The following is a 17,231-nucleotide window of genomic DNA, read 5'->3' on the forward strand; positions in this document are numbered from 1 at the left end:
CTTCAATTACTGACACGCATTAGGCAGCCAAGAGGTTTTTCATGTAAGATTTCAAATTGATCATTATTTTACTGTTGACCGCTGTGTTCGTGCCACTCTGCGCTGTACTGCATAGGACATTGGACAGTAAAAAAACGTTAGGGGAAATGAAACTGTCAAAATACCCTCTAGCTCAACACACAACACTGTGTTTTTTGTTCTCTTTCCTTCTTTCTTTCTCGCTGTGTGTCTCTCTCTCTCTCTCTCTCTCTCGTTTTTCTCCCCCTCTCGCTCTGCCTGTGGCATGGTCTGTGGTCTACCTGCGGTCTGTTTGTTTCTGTGCAGAGACGTGGAGCTCAAAGCTGAGCGCGTGATGAAAGAGGGCGAGATAACGTCTCGTGGTGCTTTTTCTCAGCCTCCGCCTTTCTCTCTCTACCATTATTATTTGGTTTCTTTCTCTGTCTCCATCTTTTCAATGTACAGGAAGAAGTCCTGTGCATCTGTGAAAACCGAAGATGACACTTAACCCAGCTGAGAAAACTATCCTCTGGATCTGGTTTACACCTAACCCTCACTAGTCCATGAACTTAGTGTGTGTGTATGCAGGTGTGTGTGTGTGTGTGTGTGTGTGTGTGTGTGTGTGTGTGTGTGTGTGTGTGTGTAACTAAAATGATTGCAGTGTGATTGTGTATTTTGTCTGAATAAACACTTTTTTTTTAAATAAAAGTTTTATATTCAATGTGTTTAGTAGACTGTAAATTAAATGGGCTGCGCAGAATGGGCACACACAGCGTGTGTGTGTGTGTGTGTGTGTGTCTGTGTCTGTGTGTGTACATGCACACATAGGTCTGTTTGTGTGAATCTGACAAAAACTCATTCAATGAAGAACAAATCATTTTCTACATTGATAGCTTTATTAAGCAAGTGCCAAAGTTCGTATAAAACATATAAAAGTAACTGTACATATAAATGTAGACTGCGGCATGAAGAGATGTACTGTCATGTAATCATCATGAAATACATGCAAAAGATAAACTGAAGAGATTTAATCTGGGAGTTTATCAGAAATGAAGACAGGGGGATCCAATACATACAACCAAGCACCCAGCCAATGGAGGAAAACTGAAGCATCACTATCTGCAAGACAAATATTAAACCGATTATTCAACACATTTATTGTAAAAAGTTTTAAGTGTTGCAGAGAGTTTCAGTTCAGGTGAGTTGTATGGATGAGAGTGAGTGTTAGTGGGTAGGTGTAACTTTCTGTTTGAAGGACCTATTATGGTGAGTGAATGAGTGTTTGTGTGGTTGCGTGTGTATGTGTGACAGTGTGTGTGTGTGTGTGTGCGTGTTTCAGAGAGAAAGAGAGAATGTGTAACACAGTAGGAAAAACCACTTGCCTGATTGACACTTCAGTCCACTTATCCCAGCTGCTTTCCCCTGAAGGCACACACACACAAACACACACACAGCTCATTAGAAACACACTCACACTCAAAACAAGAGGATGCAGAAATCCCTCTTCAAAAAGAGTCTGCTCCCGAAAAAGAATGCATTGCCACCAGCCATTCAAATAAATTCTACATCATCAACTATATTCTGAGCCTATGCAACAGAAATCAGCAAAACAATACCAATTTGGCATATTGCAGTGGTATTTGGTGCATGTCGAATAGATGAATCTCATTGTCATGATGAGCCAGAACGGCAGGCCTTGGTTTGAAATTCAATGAATACATTCACACACACCCGCAACCACAGACACAGACACAGACACAGACACAGACACAGACACAGACACAGACACAGACACACACACACACACACACACACAGACACAGACACAGACACACACACACACACACAGTAGATATACTATTTTTAACTTACTTCACAAACCGGTGTCTGCATTTCTTGGGCAGTCCTGGTTATACACACAATACAAAACATGTTAAGGTACTAGTACTTATATAATTCCAGAATAAAAAGGATGACTTCTTTGGCCTCTAAGAGGTATGTCTGTGAGAGGTGTGGACAGATACTCACGGCTAAAATAATACAGGACAGCAACCAGAAGCACGGCCAGAACAATGAGACCTCCTGAGAGTGGCCAAAGAACCCATTTTCCACAGCCTAGAAAACACAGACACACACATTACATACACATACACACACATAACATACAAACACACACACACACATTACATACATACACACACACATTACATACATGTGTAAGGGATAATGTACAGTGCATCAGTCATTCTTGAAAAATAAATCCTGACAGGCCAAACTCAAAGACATACAGTGGACTATACCTGATCACGCTTATTATACAGTTAGTTGCCAAAATGATAAAAGGAAATAATTTTTAATGTTTCATGGGAACGTTACACAAAAGTCCTTCATGCAAATGGAATTGCAGGTGTTGCGTATCAACGTATTGCCTGCTGACTTCAAATTACGATGAATTTCTGTTACCATATGTCAACAGACTACTTGTGGAATGATGTGAAAGATTTGAATCAGAAGCATAAAACCCGTTGCCAATGGCAATGGTCATTATTCATTTTCAAGAAATATCAGAATGTTGCGATGGCCCATTCAATTCAATGTAACATTCTCCAGCGTTCTGAAGACCTAATTAGACATACTAATTACATACATATGACATAATTCCACCTAAAAGTGGAAAGTTTAACACAAAAAAGCACTTCCACTATATCATGCATAGCCTATAATACATACGTGTCAAACATTATAAACACATATTCCACCTTGGCAATATAACAGACACTCATTCGACATCTCAAATTCATCACACCTGCCAAAAACACATCTGGTAGAATGTCTAGAACATAATTAATAACCAATCTGCGTCACAATATTAGATAGTTCTTTTTCACACTGGACATGGATTATTTTCTTTCTAGACATATTAATCCCCACACATGCAGACACACACATGCAGACACACACACATTCAAACACACGCTCAGAGATTGTGCCTACCTTGTGGAGGGAGATAGCTGAAACAGCAAGAAGGGCCATGTTTCGGCTTGTACCTTCTCCGTGTGGTGGTGGTGGTGGTGGTGGTTTGGGGTTGTTGGGTGGGGGGTATCTCTAAGTGGGCAGAGACAGGGAGAGAGACGAGGACTTAGTGGGGAAACACTACTCAACAGTAGCATAAGTAGATGAAGGCAGAGGTATTCTCAGCTAGAGGAGAAAACATAACAGCCAAACAAAAGAGCCAGTAGTGCATAATCAATTAGTTACTGCTAACCTTACACTACTAGCGCATTTATCAATATTATTATTGACAATCATTATAAAAAGTCATAATAGTTTTGCTTCCTTGCCCTGATGCATACATGCTCTCATCATCATGTCAATACTTCATCTAATATCTGGCCAGATAAAGGCCTTCAGGTAGTAGAGAGTGAATCCCCCATAAAGATGACTCCAGATTTTACATAATGTGATCTATCTATTATCAATAGTAAGGACTGAAATTAATTAGTAGGGTGTAACACCCAACAGTTGGGGAAAACAATAATTTCAAAGATCTACCAGGTCATACCCTCTGATGCCTCGATCTAATTGGCGATTGTGGGGGCCAGTGATGGTTAAGAGACCGAGCAAGTGAGAGAGACAGAGAGAGAGAGAGAGAGAGAGAGAGAGAGAGAGAGAGAGAGAGAGAGAGAGAGGCAGACACAGAAAGGCATGGGGAGATCATGAAAGAGAGAGGAATTGCTTAAGAGAAAGTCAGAGAGAAATATGCAGGGTGAAGTTAGAAATGATAGATGAACGATGGAAGTGATGGAAAGGAAGAGACGGAAAAGCGCAGAAGAAGAAAAGAGAGTAAAAGAGAGAGAGAGAGAGGATTCCCTTACCCCCGACTCGTAGCCGCCATCCGGGGAACTCAGTTTGTTTTGGGATAAAGCAGGAGTACCAACCAGCGTCCTCCAACCGCAGGTCACTGACTGTGAGGGTGTAGCTCTTACTGCCCCCCTTGCGACCCTGAAGTCGGCCATGCAGGGATGTCTGTGAGACTTCCTCAATGCCAGCACCATTGATGAACAAGATGTGCTCGTACACGCCGTCACTCTGGCGGATCCTGTACCAGTAGATTCTCTGACATGACGTGGTTTCACAATCACAGGTCAGGATTACGGAGGACTTTGTGGCTGGGTACAACTCAGTCACTGCAGCCAACGCTGGGAGAGAGAGAGAGAAGATTAAAAATTACAGTGAGGGACGATGAGAAGAATCGAGAGGCAAAGAGAGAGAGAGAGAGAGAGAGAAAGAGAGAGCAGGTGTTCTCAAACCAGCCCCTGCAAATCCAAACGCACATGATTGAGGTCAATGGTATTAGATGTGTGTTCAGCTCATCAAGAGTGGCAGGAAGGTATGGAGTTTAGGGACAGATTTAAAGCATGCAGAGCAGGGCGGCTCCAGAGGTAGATGCATTGAAAGCCTGCGACGGAGAGAAGCAGCGGAAAAATCTTCATACCAGTGAAAAATTACAAATAATGACAAATAACAAATCTCACATTGCCTGTTTACATATAATACGACTGCAATTCATTTGAAATGTTCTTGTCATGAGTAAATAGATGGATGCCATCAGGACCAGTGTGCTAACTGCCAAACGATCCCCCCTACTACATCTGATGTCCCAGGACATGGTCCATCGTAATAATAATACCTTCAAAGTCTGGAGTGATCACACAGCAACAGGACATTCAAGCTCTCAACTATCACACAATCATATTTCCAGGTTTGTTCGTTTTTTCTGATAAATTCCTACTTTTCCTACTTATAGCAACGTGGGCTCTGTCAGGAGGGCTATTATTAGCAATTAATTGAATTCAAAACTGCATTTCTTTTAATCGAATATATGAAGAGATTCCGCTTGAGCCAGCTGCATGTAGGAAAACAAAATAAGTGTTTTAACTATTGTGATATTCTAGGTATTCAACAAATATATTGTACAGCGCTTGATTGGTTTGTACGAAATACTCTTCCGATCTTGAGCGGAGCCTTATCACTGGGTACCAACTAATGTCATATTTAGCAAACAATAGATACACTGGATGCATCAGTCTGTGTATTATCTTAATGTATTCATCACTGGATATCAATTCCAATTCTTCACCCATCGGAACTACACAAATCTTTATAATATAAAAGTCCTTGGGAATATTTATTCTATGATGCTAAAAGAGAACAAGGACAGCAACACTCTATAGACCCACCAACTGTGTAACTTCAAGTAGGTCCGCCACCTTCTTTCAATGTCACTAATGGAGAATGACAACAGAATAATTGAAGCAGTAATTACATGCGGCAAAGACATACAACATAGCAATTAGATGTTGCAAAGATTCATGACATGGTTTCTTTAGCATCATTTTCAGAACTAACATCTTCTTCGGGTGAGCCGTAGCACAGTGGTAGCACCCCATGCCATAAACGGGCCCAGCGGCCGCGAGGACCAAGGTTCTATTCTGGCCTTAGGCCATCTCTTAAGCTCACTCCCTATAAAGGCTAGAAAAGCACAAAACTAAAATAACGTCCTCTTGTATACTTGGAAGTAAAGCAATCTTAAGACCATAGATGTCCCCGTCATCTGCGGAAAAAACTTGATACATACAAGCGGAACAAACGCTGGGAGCCTCACCAAAGCCAAATAACACCACTTCGAATTGGTAGTCCCATTGTGAGCCAATCTAGCCAGGGTTTCTGCAGTGATTGTGAAGTGTTTTGTAAGAGTGGAAAGAGTGGTAAGAGAGGGATTGCATCAGGTAGGTCTGTGTGGCAACACCCTGTAGGTGGCTGACAACCCTTCAGCACTGGGTGAGGAAAGAGAACAACAACAAGCACCAGGTACATATCCTTCACATGTGCAGAACAAAATGAACATCAGTGTTCTGCTTGAGGCCGCACAAGTCAGCTTGATTCTTTTTCAGTTTTTAACAGTGGCCGTCGTCAAATAGCTGCTATCCGAAGAGCTGAGGCGTGGGACCCTTCTGGTAACAGAGGCAGGGAAGGCCTCCTAATGGAGGAACACCTCTGAAACTAAGCTGTAGCCCCGGGTCTTGTGTACCGTCGAGAAGAAGAAGAAGAAGAGAAGAATCGTCTGGGCGATGAACTAATCCCAACGATCGGTAACTTTTGGACAGACACACGAGGTGGTGATGACGTATAACATTAAATTATCAAGCAGCTACATTACTGACTCCGCCGATGTAGAAGGCATAAATACCGCAAATCATTTGATGAAAGGCCATTAACATTAACTCTCCATAAAACATACTGATGTAATATAATACACTGTTCTACTCATTCAATTTACATGAACCTTCAATTAAGACTTCAATAAAAAGAGTAAAAAAAGAATTGCATGAACATATGATCGTTACATTATAATACTAAGCTAAGTAGTGGAATTACTTTCTAGCTGGAGAGAATGTTTACCAGTAACTTACTGGTTTGTGTTAAATGTTTTAGAAGTTGGGATTATTGGAAATACATGACTTCGTCGCAGTATTCCATCAGCGAATGATGCGTAGGCAGTGTCATGCACCTAAATGTCTTCATATCTCCACTTAATGTATAACTGTATGTATGATGAATGATTGTTTATAAATGAAATCATCTAAAAATTCTAAAAAAAAAAAAAACCCCTGTAATAACAGCCTGTTAGGAGTTGCCATCTATAGGAACCGTAAATGCACACACGTACGCAGATCACAAATCCAACACAGGACAGTTTACAACTCACAGAACAACTTTCCAACACACCTGGAAGTGTACAGAATATAATTTGCTTAGAACATACCATATTACTACATTTGAAAGCAGAGTGCTCATCATTAAGTTTGAGGAATTTAAAGCTGAGTTGAGTTAGCTTCAAACTCGCCGAAGAAGACTGCTACCAATCAGGCCCCTGTTGTGATGTGCATGTACGTGGGGTGTTTAAGGGGTCTTACCTGCAGTCCACAGGCCCAGTGTGACCCACAGTGTGGTCAGGCTCATGTCCAACGGCGGTGGTTAACCCTCTTCACTGGTGAGGATGTTGAAGTGAGTGTATGTGTGTGTCCGTCCGTCTCTCCTTCCTGCCAAGTGCTCTGTGCTCTCATCTGTCAGGAACTGTTGTGTGAGTGTGTGTGTGTGTGTGCGCTCCACAACACAGCCTCCTCTCTCGAACAGCCTATCAGGACATGAGTCAGACAAAACACACAGACACACACTCACACTACAGTTAAATGCACACAACCATAGACACAAACACACACACATAAAAAGTGCATTCTGAAGTAATGTCGATAACACATTGACAATGTTATTTTAAAAAGGGGGGCAAAAAGCGTGACTTTTTTTGAGATTTTTAAATTTTTCACAGTATGTGCAATTATGCTTCACTGACTGGATCCATGAATTACTTGATCAAGGTTTTTATTTATATACATATATATATATATATACTTTTTTCCTCATCATAGTATGTATGCCCACATCATAAAGACTTTATCAGAACACAAGAGATGAGCTGCCCCACTAAGAACTTTCTCGCGTTCTGTGTTCAACTTCCTCGTGTTCTGTGTTTAATTCTGTTGAAAGAACAGCGTCGCATGTGTTCTGTGTTTTATTCTGTTTAAAGAACAGCGTTGCATGTGTTCTGTGTTTTATTCTGTTTAAAGAACAGCGTCGCATGCGTTCTGCGTTTAATTCTGTTGAAAGAACAGTGTCTTCCTCATGTTCTGTGCTTAATTCTGTTTAAAGAACAGCGTTGCATGTGTTCGCTCCTCCGGGCCCTGCGGAACCCCCAGCCCAGGTGTGTGACCTGATATTCAGCTGCACCACATACTCAAGTGCAGGGGTTTTATATCACATACTAACACACACACACACACACACTATATTGAGGTTATTTTATAAAATAAACAAACACAGGTCTTTGTCTGTGTAACTGCCGGTGAATGAGACATGCCTGTGACAAAGATCTTACAGAACGTAACCCTCCTCTATCTTAAATGTGCTCAACTGCTGAATCTTATAGAACATAGCCCTCCTCTATGTTAATGTGTTCAACTGCTGAATTTAATAGAATGTAGCCCTCCTCTGTTAATGTGTTAAACTGCTGAATATTATTAAACATAACCCTCCTCTGTCTTATTGTGTTTAACTGCTGAATCCAGGACTGTGTGTGGGGTTTGCAAGAGACTGCGTCTCCGGACACGCACACAGGCACATTAACATCTGCTTGTCCTACCTCTAAAGAAAAAAAGGTCATCTTTAGGCAAAAGTTAGAATTATTATTTATTTTGCCAGATTAAGTCTTAGGTTTAGCCTATGAGACTGTGACATGCGTGACATGCTAGTTTTATCAGTAGAATGCAAAGGCTTGTCTTATTATAAACACAAATTTAATAGAAGGCCCTAAAACAATAATCTTTCTAAGCTTCTGTATTAAATTGTCCAAGCCTGAAAGTGAACATTAAGCCTGCATGTGTCAGAGATAATTGTGTAAAATACACAAAATAAGAAATCATGGTGTTTTGAACTGTCCCTTCACTGAAGTAAAACTGGGCCAAATATTAAATACAAAAATGAAACACATAGTCTTCTAAGATAATATGTTTCACACACACTTATAATGCAAACATACCTGATAAATACCAACACCTGTGCAACATCTGCATCGAACCTCGTCTCTCCACACGCTCTCTATCTCCATCAGAGTTTACAGTGGGGAAAACTACTCCCTAAAACAGAATGTACTGTTCAACCGAGCGGCAAATGTAAGTACTCAACACTCTCTTTTTTAGAGAAACACCTAACATTAGAAATGTTGTTTCACTCAAATACAAAAGATGCCGCAGGTCAGAATGGACATGCACTGTGAGATGACGCATGACAGCGGCAATGGCCTTTTTAGTGGTTGCTGTAACATCATCCAAATAACTAAGTCATACACGCATTCGAAAGACATTACATTAGCAGTGTAAATGTTTCAGACAGACATGAATATGGACGTGCTCTCCGAAATGTCTGACACGGTTATTCTGACTGTTGTTTTTATAATTTTCTGATGCCATTCACTCAAAAACACACAATGATGTGCTGATAGTTTCTACGTTATGTTCAGGGGTGAAAGACTAAGGTGTAAGTTCTCATTCTGTGCTTGTGCGGGGGACTGAGGTTCAAGGCTGTAGAGCTGCTACGAGTGGGTTTGAGTTTGGGCCTCGCGTCGATGCTTTGGGTTCCTCTACGGAGAGAGCTGTGCCTTTGAGAGCGACGAGGAGGGTCGTACAGGGAGGGGAGGATGTGGGCACACAGACACGCGTGCACACACACACACACACACACACACATTCACAGTACTCCGGGGGTCGAGGGTTCGGCTGCGAGAGGAACAGAGGGAGAGCGACCGCAGAATTCTTTGAAAACAGATCTCACAGGGCCCCCTGCTCTGAGCCTTCTCCATAAGGCTTTCAAAAACACGCACGCACGCACACACACACACACCTCTAGACCCATCTTAAAACACATAGGCAGAGAAAGACACCTACAGACACCTGAAAACCTGGAGATAAGAGCATGCAGAAGAGGGCCCGACTGGGACCCTAGTGGTTCTTATGAATCCATAAAATTAATTTTGCCATTATGTCATTACGTGTGTGTATGTACCCCTAACTGTCCGTGTGTGTGTGTTTAGGCCTTCCCACACGATGAACCCTGAGAGAGGGAAGCCCATGTGTCATCCCATGGTCACATGAGTCAGACAGGTCAGGGTGGGATTCCCCACCCCCACAACAACTGTGCTGATGGAGACTCTCCTGAAACACACACACACAGTTTCAATTACACAAGCAAGACGCCCTCACACACATAATAGTCATTTTTAACTATATTTTTAACTATAGGCCCACAGCAACATGGAACATGTAGGCTTGAACTGCTGAGATGAACACTGTGGAAAGGCTTTTTTCCAAAAGAGAAATATGCTTGTTTTTGTCCAAGATCTACAAGACTTCTGGATCGGACAAAATAGAGGGATATACGAGACATGGAAGTGGTATGTGTGTGTGTGCGCGCGTGCAGTGTTAACAACTAACACTGACTTTCTTTATGCAATGTGGTTGACATGGCAACAGAGTGTCCTCATTTACACTGAGCTCTGCACCTGTCAGAACATCTGCATGCAGGAGCAAACACAAACACAGCCATACACGCACATAAACTCGAACAATAAGCATAACCGCTTTATTGATTTACATATGTCACTGATCAGCATATGATCAGCGTATTATGATGACTGGACTGTCTTCTGTCTGCTGTAGAAATCCAAAAAATACTGCATTCACATACGAGTTGAATCATTTCCAGGAGTCATTTGCATGTGAGAAATGGGGAATCAAATGCGATTCAGTTTATTACAAAGATCATTCTCTGTCAAGGTGCTCTGATGAAGCTTTAGTGTATTTCCCGGAATAGGTGAACTGAAACTGAGCTGGCCTGCTGACAAAATATATAAGCAGCTCATCAGCACATCCTGGGGGTAGAGCTGGGTACTACACTGCAGTTGTGAAGACAAGACCAGGGTCCTCTGAGTGAAGTGTTTCTGGCTGTGTGAACATTCCCTCCATTTGTGTGTGAAGGCCAGACTAGATTCTGGTGCGCATATTAGTCTAAAGCAACAAGAATGTAAACATGATTACAATCTTCGGGTCACACAAAATTCAGGATGATTTCGCGCTGATCAGAACTGCCAAAAGCCAACATTCCACAGGGCTAAACAAAACAGCTTCTCTCGAGGACGAAGACAATAAATTAACATTTTAAGATAATGAAATGAGCCTCGGTTTATAAGGCAAACATACTGCAAATTAATAAACAAGTGTCTATCCATCCGTCCATCTCTCCGCCATCCATCCACCTCAAAGTAATTTGATTGACATTCGTGCTGAACCATCTATTGGGTACTGTTTATACAATACAGAAAGAGAGCAAGTTAGCAAGTGTGTAGGTAGGCAGGATGCTTGTCTAGTGATTTGGGACAGACACCTTCTGTTGCTGCTCTACACACCTGTCCTTCGTCACCTTCTGGACACTAGCAGTGACCCCTGACCTTTCAGAAGACCTCATCCCACAGCTTCTCTTCCTCCGTTCTAGTGTCCACCTCCTCAGTGCGTTCTTTCTTCTTCTTCTCTTTCTTGTGTCTGTGTTTGTGCTTGTCTTTCCTTTCTGCCCTCTCTTCCAAGACGCCCTCTAGTGGTGCAACCCCGCCTTGACCGTTTGCTTTATCCTCGCCTTCTTCCTCCAGTTTTCCGCTCACATCACCACCCATGTTCTCTCTCTCTCCCATCAGCAGTCCTTCCTTTGCTTCCCTTCTCCTTTTTGCTCCTTCCTCATCCACCTCTTCTTCGTGAGGTCTCTTCCTCGGCCTCTCATTCCTTCGTTTCCTGTCCTCCCTCACCTCGTCAGGCCCCTCCTTTCTATGCCTCCTCTCTCTCTCCTTCCTTCTTTTATCTCCCCTCCTCTCCTGCTCTACCTCTTTCTCCCCCTCTCCCTCCTTTCTCTCTCTCCTCCGAATTTGTTTCTCCCTGTCTCTCCGGTCTCTTTCCTTGTATTGTCTTCGGTGTCTTCGTCTCCTTCTCTCTCTGGAGAGCTTTGAGTCACTGCTACTGCTACTGCTGCTGCCGCTGCTACTACTACTACTTCCACTCTCAGATGAATCTGACCAGGAAGAGGAGGAACTCGACCAATCAGGACTCCTCCCTCTTGCTGGTCGCCGGCCAACAGGACCTTGAGGGCGGGTCAAAGGCAGGGAGTTTGGGCGGGGCTGGTTGTAGCTCGGCTCCCAGAATGCAGCCGGTGGGCCCCCCCTGCCCCTGCCCCCCCCCCTGCCCCTGTCCCCCCCCCCTGCCCCTGCCCATGCCCCTGTCCCACGCCGCAAAACGACTGGCCGGCGACTGGAAAGGAGGCTGGGCCAACCGTCGAGGGGGTGAGGAAAAACGAATAGCAAAGAGAGAAGGTGGAAGAAGAGGAGGAGGAGGAGGGGGAGGAAGACGGAGAGGAGGAGGAGGAAGAGGAGTCTTCTCTGTGTCTTTCTTCTCTTCCTGCTCTCTCTCTTTGGGCTGCAGGCCTCGGGCCTTCTGGACGGCGATGTAGTCGGACAGCTCGTCCTGGTAGGAGTCGTACATCTTCTTCTGAGACTTGCACAGGTCCGATACCTTCTTCTCTCTGCCCAGAAAAAAACACACTCGTTAACAGACGCAGCCAAAAACAAAAACACCTTTGTGCAGAATGCTGTGTGAATGTGAAGCGTCTTACTTGAGCTGGTGCTTGTTGCCCTGCATGTGGGCCTGGTACATCTCCACTGAGCTCAGGGTTACGCTACATATCGGACATATCAGAGAGCTTGCTGTTAAGAGAGAGAGAAAAAGTGAGTGACAGAGAAAATTACAAATGATCTACACAAAGGCGCACCTACGATGTATACATTTTTGGGAAGAATTTTATTCTATATCTGAAATTCTTTATCTTTAAGTTTTTCAAGATCTTTGACATTAATATCAATTTTGCGAACTCAACAATGAATGAGTCGACTCAGTGATGGAGAATGAATGCTACACTGAATACTGGGGCTCGCGCGCAGCTTTGTGATGTCATTGACTGTAAGATCGCTGCATGGCGACTGGTTGGGCACCTGTCTCTCCTTCCTCGCCCAGCTGCTGCAGCAAATGCTGGCGGCTCTGGTTGCGCTGGTGCTTGCGGCCGCTGTAGTGCTGCTGCGCCATCTGGGGGTTGTTGAAGGTGGCCGCGCACAGCCGGCAATGCTTATTGGGGTCGCTCAAGTCCACCTCCTGTGTGGCGGCAGGGCTGCCGACCTTTGACCCTGACGTGGCCATGTCGTCGTCCTCCACCTCTGGCTTGTCTGGGGCTTGGGGAGGCGCAGGCTGAGCAACGTCCACTGAGGGAGGCAGAAGGTATGGATAAATCTATTGAATTGGATTGAATGAGGGTGCTCTTATGATTAGCATTATGTGGTATCTGGTGTAGCATTCTGGTATAAAGCTCGTCCGTATTTAATATTAGGAGGGCATATACTATGCATCTCACCTGCATGTGTTAATGTAAATGCAATCAATGTAATATGTCAGTCATACCCTTCTGCTTGGTATCGAGAGGTCGGAATCTACGCAGGTTTTTGGTATGGATCTTCCCCTCATAGTGAGACTTGGCCACCACTGCTGAGCTGAACACCATGTTGCACAGCTCACAGAATTTCTGCTTATCCATGGAGGCTCCAGCCTGTGTCACACACACACACACATTAGCCATGCACAGGTGTCCAGACATACACACAAACATACACCCCACACACACAGACATCCTTTATTAAGACACAAGCACATAAGTTGGTATTACCTGCAGGGCTGTTGTTTCTTTGTCAGGGTTCTGAGCTTTCCTGGACTGGAGGTACAGACGGACCTTCTGTGCATGTTTCTTTCCCTGTAAATAATACCACACAGCACATTATGGGACATCAATAGAAGGTAACAACAGTAATACGTCACCAGTCTGGCAGCAGGGAGAAAAGCACATCCACATGCACTGAATCTCTCACACACACACACACACACACACACACACACACACACACACACACACACACACACACACACACACACACACACACACACACACCTCGTAATGGGAGCTCCTCTGGGACTCGAACAGCAGCACAGCCTCACATATGTGACAATAGTCATCAGTCAGCAGGTCCTTCAAGGCGTCAGAGCCTACACCCAAATACACACACACACACACAGACCAGAACCAACCCACACAACCACACAGTTAATGTTGCAAGATCGCAGCATATTCTGTAATTAACAGACCAAACATAATCAAATATATCCTTCAATTTTTGCACTATCGAACTCAACTGTCTCTGTTGTAACACCTTTGCCATAATAACTAGGATAAGAAGTACTTTTATTTTCAACACGCTGAACCCATTTTACTTTTTTTTTTAAGCTGAACAAAGCTCGCTGTGAGGTCACTGTAATATCGGGGTCAACATGATGACATTTCCTGCCATTTCTCAGCAAAGCTACACTAGTGGATATGGGATTGTTTTGGCCTCAATATCCCTTCAGGACTTTCTGCGTGAGATGTTGACAAAGACGGCAACACCCCCTGATTAGATCAGTCACGCTTGATTGACACTAAAGTCACCGGTGAGGCTCAGGAAGTGGTCTGTTTGGCTCAGGAAAGTGCAACAGACAGAGATTGCGTAGCGTAGTGACATTTTGATAACAACACCGTCAAAGGTGTTATGCCATTTCCAGGGCAGGTAATACGCTCCAATACGTTTGCTAAAAAATGGCAGTTAGAAAATATCTACGATACATGACAAATGCTACTGGCCTGTCATGTCTTCTTCTAACCACATTAGAAACTGAATTCCTAAAGCGCTATAGCAAAAATACTTAATAGGACGAAATGATTACATTGAGTGCCATAATTATACAATGTAATGTTTGATACAAAGTACATCTGACATGATCATAGAGACAACTGCAAGTAAACAATGTCCATAAACATGATAATGAGGTATGAAAATGGATTTATCTGTTTTCAAAAGCCTTAGGGCCTTTGGTGCCAAATTCAGTTTGATTCAATTCTTAGACTTAGTTTCAAATCTAAATTAAAATATACACCAATTTCTCATCAGGCTCCTCAGACCTGTTTTGCTCCAAGGTGTAATATTGTAGCTTAAGGTTCCATGTCTACCTTTTTTAGCCTGTCATGTAATATGAAATCTAAACCTTGTCATCTAGACATGCGGTCTCATTTTGGTAACTACAGAATCTGTGTGAGAGAAAAATAAACATTCTAACACTAACAGTATGATGGCTAACTGTAACTATTCACTGAGAGAAGCGTATGTCAGCTTTGCCCCGTATCACATATGAGAAGAAACAAATATATGTTGTGTTTGAATCACATTGTTAAGGGGCAATTCTGTATCCAATATCATTACAGATGAGTAATTACACATCACTTTTTAATATGACAGCCAGACATCAGGCGACTGGAAAGGTAAAACATTAACTTCACACCTACACAACTGTCACAAAGCATAACTAAAGTATTAATATGAGCTAAATGATGGCAGTACAGGCTTTCAATGGCAGTACAGGCAGTACAATGGCAGTACAGGCTTTCAAATACAGCAGGATACTAGGTAATAACCTATTACCTAGTATCCTGCTGTATTTGAAAGCCTGTACTGCCATTGTCTTCAATATAAGTGCTCCTAACTAATACTTTAATGGCGGTTTAATTATGTTCAACACTATTTCATTGAGAACCAGTGACCCTACAAGAGACATTTAAACAGTCATCATGAAGTATACTACTTTTATGGAGAAAAAAAAATATTTTATAACTTCTAACAAACTAATTAGTATAAGCGCTTAATTATTAAACCGAATAAATTAGTACACATATAACCCTGGTTAGCATTCATTTTAGTTTTTTTCATGATCAATTTATAATTGTCAGAGTAACTTTTTTTGTGAGATTCAAAATAGTGGGGTAAAGTTGCAATGGTTGTTCAAAACCTGTACCAGGCAGTGAAACCAACATGTTGTGTGCTCTACCCAGTACAGGTCACTGCATGACATGGTCAACACACTGGCCTGTTTTAGTGTCTAATCTAGATGTCTTTACTTTTCTGTTATCATGCCTACAGATTAATTTGCTGCCACTCGTGTGTGTCCCCACCTTGTCGCAGAGTGCTCTAGCACTAATTTAAAATGCACGCACTTTAAAACTGGATACTCACCAAAAGTGGGATTGAAAAGCTTATTAAAACGAAAATGAGAAAAACCCATCCTACTTTCTACAGAGGTGGAGCTACCTGTAGTTCTTTCTGTCTCTCGGTAAACTATATCCAAGTTTTTTTTTTTTTTTTCATTGAAAAAGAGCATCTTAACTCGTAGTTCACTCAGTGGCAGATATGTCCAATATCCCCTTAGCACAGCATACTTCCTACATTTACTACATTAAGTAGTAAACAGCAAATACAACACTCAGGATGTAGAGTCCTCAGAGATTTGGATACCGCCTGCTTACAAATACTGGATGCCCTCCTAATTTACTAATTAGGCCTATGCTTTAGCATATTTACAGGACTATACTAGGTTAGGTTGCAACATGAATTTACACGTTCTTATGCCAGAATGGTCGGTATATAATTATGTACAAGTTATAACGTGTAATTAAATTCTTGCTGAAGGGGCACGGTTCCCTGATTTTATGCAGTGGTACATTTTTGATTTGGGGCCCCCTCACTACTTTTGAACAGGCTCTGCAGCATTGCAGCACAGGCTTCTCTATTAGCTAGCTAGCTAGCCATGTAACGTTAGCTGGTATTCGAGCTTCACGACTCACTCGTCACAGATAAGAAATCTACCGATTATTTACTTATTTCCAAGGATAATACCATAAGGTATCATTCTAAAACGCAGTTACTGACACTATCGTATCCAACGGGTGTTCAATATGGATAGCGATTTTCACCAGGCTGTCAGCTAGCTAGCTAAGGAGATTAGCCAAAACTAGCTAACAACCTAGCAGGTTTTGGAAAACCATTAGTTACCATCCATATCGAACATCGCAGAGGATATTTATATCGGAAAGCGTTGTCCTTGCTCATATCGAAAGTACCGTTTGTCAGTAGTTGGAGTAACGTTAAAGTCTTAACTTTGGATGAACTCACCTTCAACCTGCGAACTAATGTTGTGAGTGTTTATTACTGTCTCGGCCTCTAATACAGTTGCCGAGTCTTGGTTAAGAGTAACATCACTTTCAATATCACTCTCCGCATTCTGCGGAAAACAGACACTATTACTGATCTGTGACATCGTCTTGAGAAAGCCAATTCGTTGGTTTCAGTTTCTAAACATCTTCTAAGGCCTACTTCGGCATAATTAGCATTAACAGTCACTAGCTCACTCTAATATGGCTGTCTGTGAACAACATGCACTGAGTCGACTCTCAAAGCAGTTCTTCTTCTACTAAACAGATTCCACGTCACGAAGTAGGTGTAAGTGCGCCATCTATTGTTGTGGCTTTTACTCATGACACTGTTATCAGCTTCCTAAGGAAACATTTTTGGCCAGAAGTGTTATTTTCCATTTGGTGATTTCACTACATCTACCACAATA

General features: G+C 42.6%; 2 protein-coding genes across 2 annotated transcripts; both read right to left on the minus strand.

Moving 5' to 3' along the window:
- Window positions 1-871: 871 nt before the first annotated feature.
- On the minus strand, window positions 872-7,276 carry cd8b (cd8 beta). The gene is made up of 7 exons (XM_031577716.2): window positions 6,975-7,276; window positions 3,873-4,196; window positions 2,992-3,102; window positions 2,026-2,112; window positions 1,870-1,903; window positions 1,380-1,419; window positions 872-1,116 (listed from the first exon to the last, which is right to left on the minus strand). The coding sequence occupies exons 1-6, from the start codon at window positions 7,018-7,020 to the stop codon at window positions 1,401-1,403; spliced, it is 621 nt and encodes a 206-aa protein (XP_031433576.1). The 5' UTR covers window positions 7,021-7,276; the 3' UTR covers window positions 872-1,116; window positions 1,380-1,400.
- A 2,948-nt stretch (window positions 7,277-10,224) lies between these two features.
- Window positions 10,225-16,928, minus strand: zmat1 (zinc finger matrin-type 1). The gene is made up of 7 exons (XM_031577518.2): window positions 16,784-16,928; window positions 13,699-13,793; window positions 13,420-13,503; window positions 13,158-13,302; window positions 12,698-12,961; window positions 12,322-12,412; window positions 10,225-12,231 (listed from the first exon to the last, which is right to left on the minus strand). Exons 1-7 carry the CDS (start codon window positions 16,926-16,928, stop codon window positions 11,754-11,756), a joined length of 1,302 nt encoding a protein of 433 aa, XP_031433378.1. The 3' UTR covers window positions 10,225-11,753.
- Window positions 16,929-17,231: the final 303 nt, after the last annotated feature.

This window comes from Clupea harengus, chromosome 12 (assembly GCF_900700415.2).
Source record: "Clupea harengus chromosome 12, Ch_v2.0.2, whole genome shotgun sequence".
Classification (NCBI taxonomy): domain Eukaryota; kingdom Metazoa; phylum Chordata; class Actinopteri; order Clupeiformes; family Clupeidae; genus Clupea; species Clupea harengus.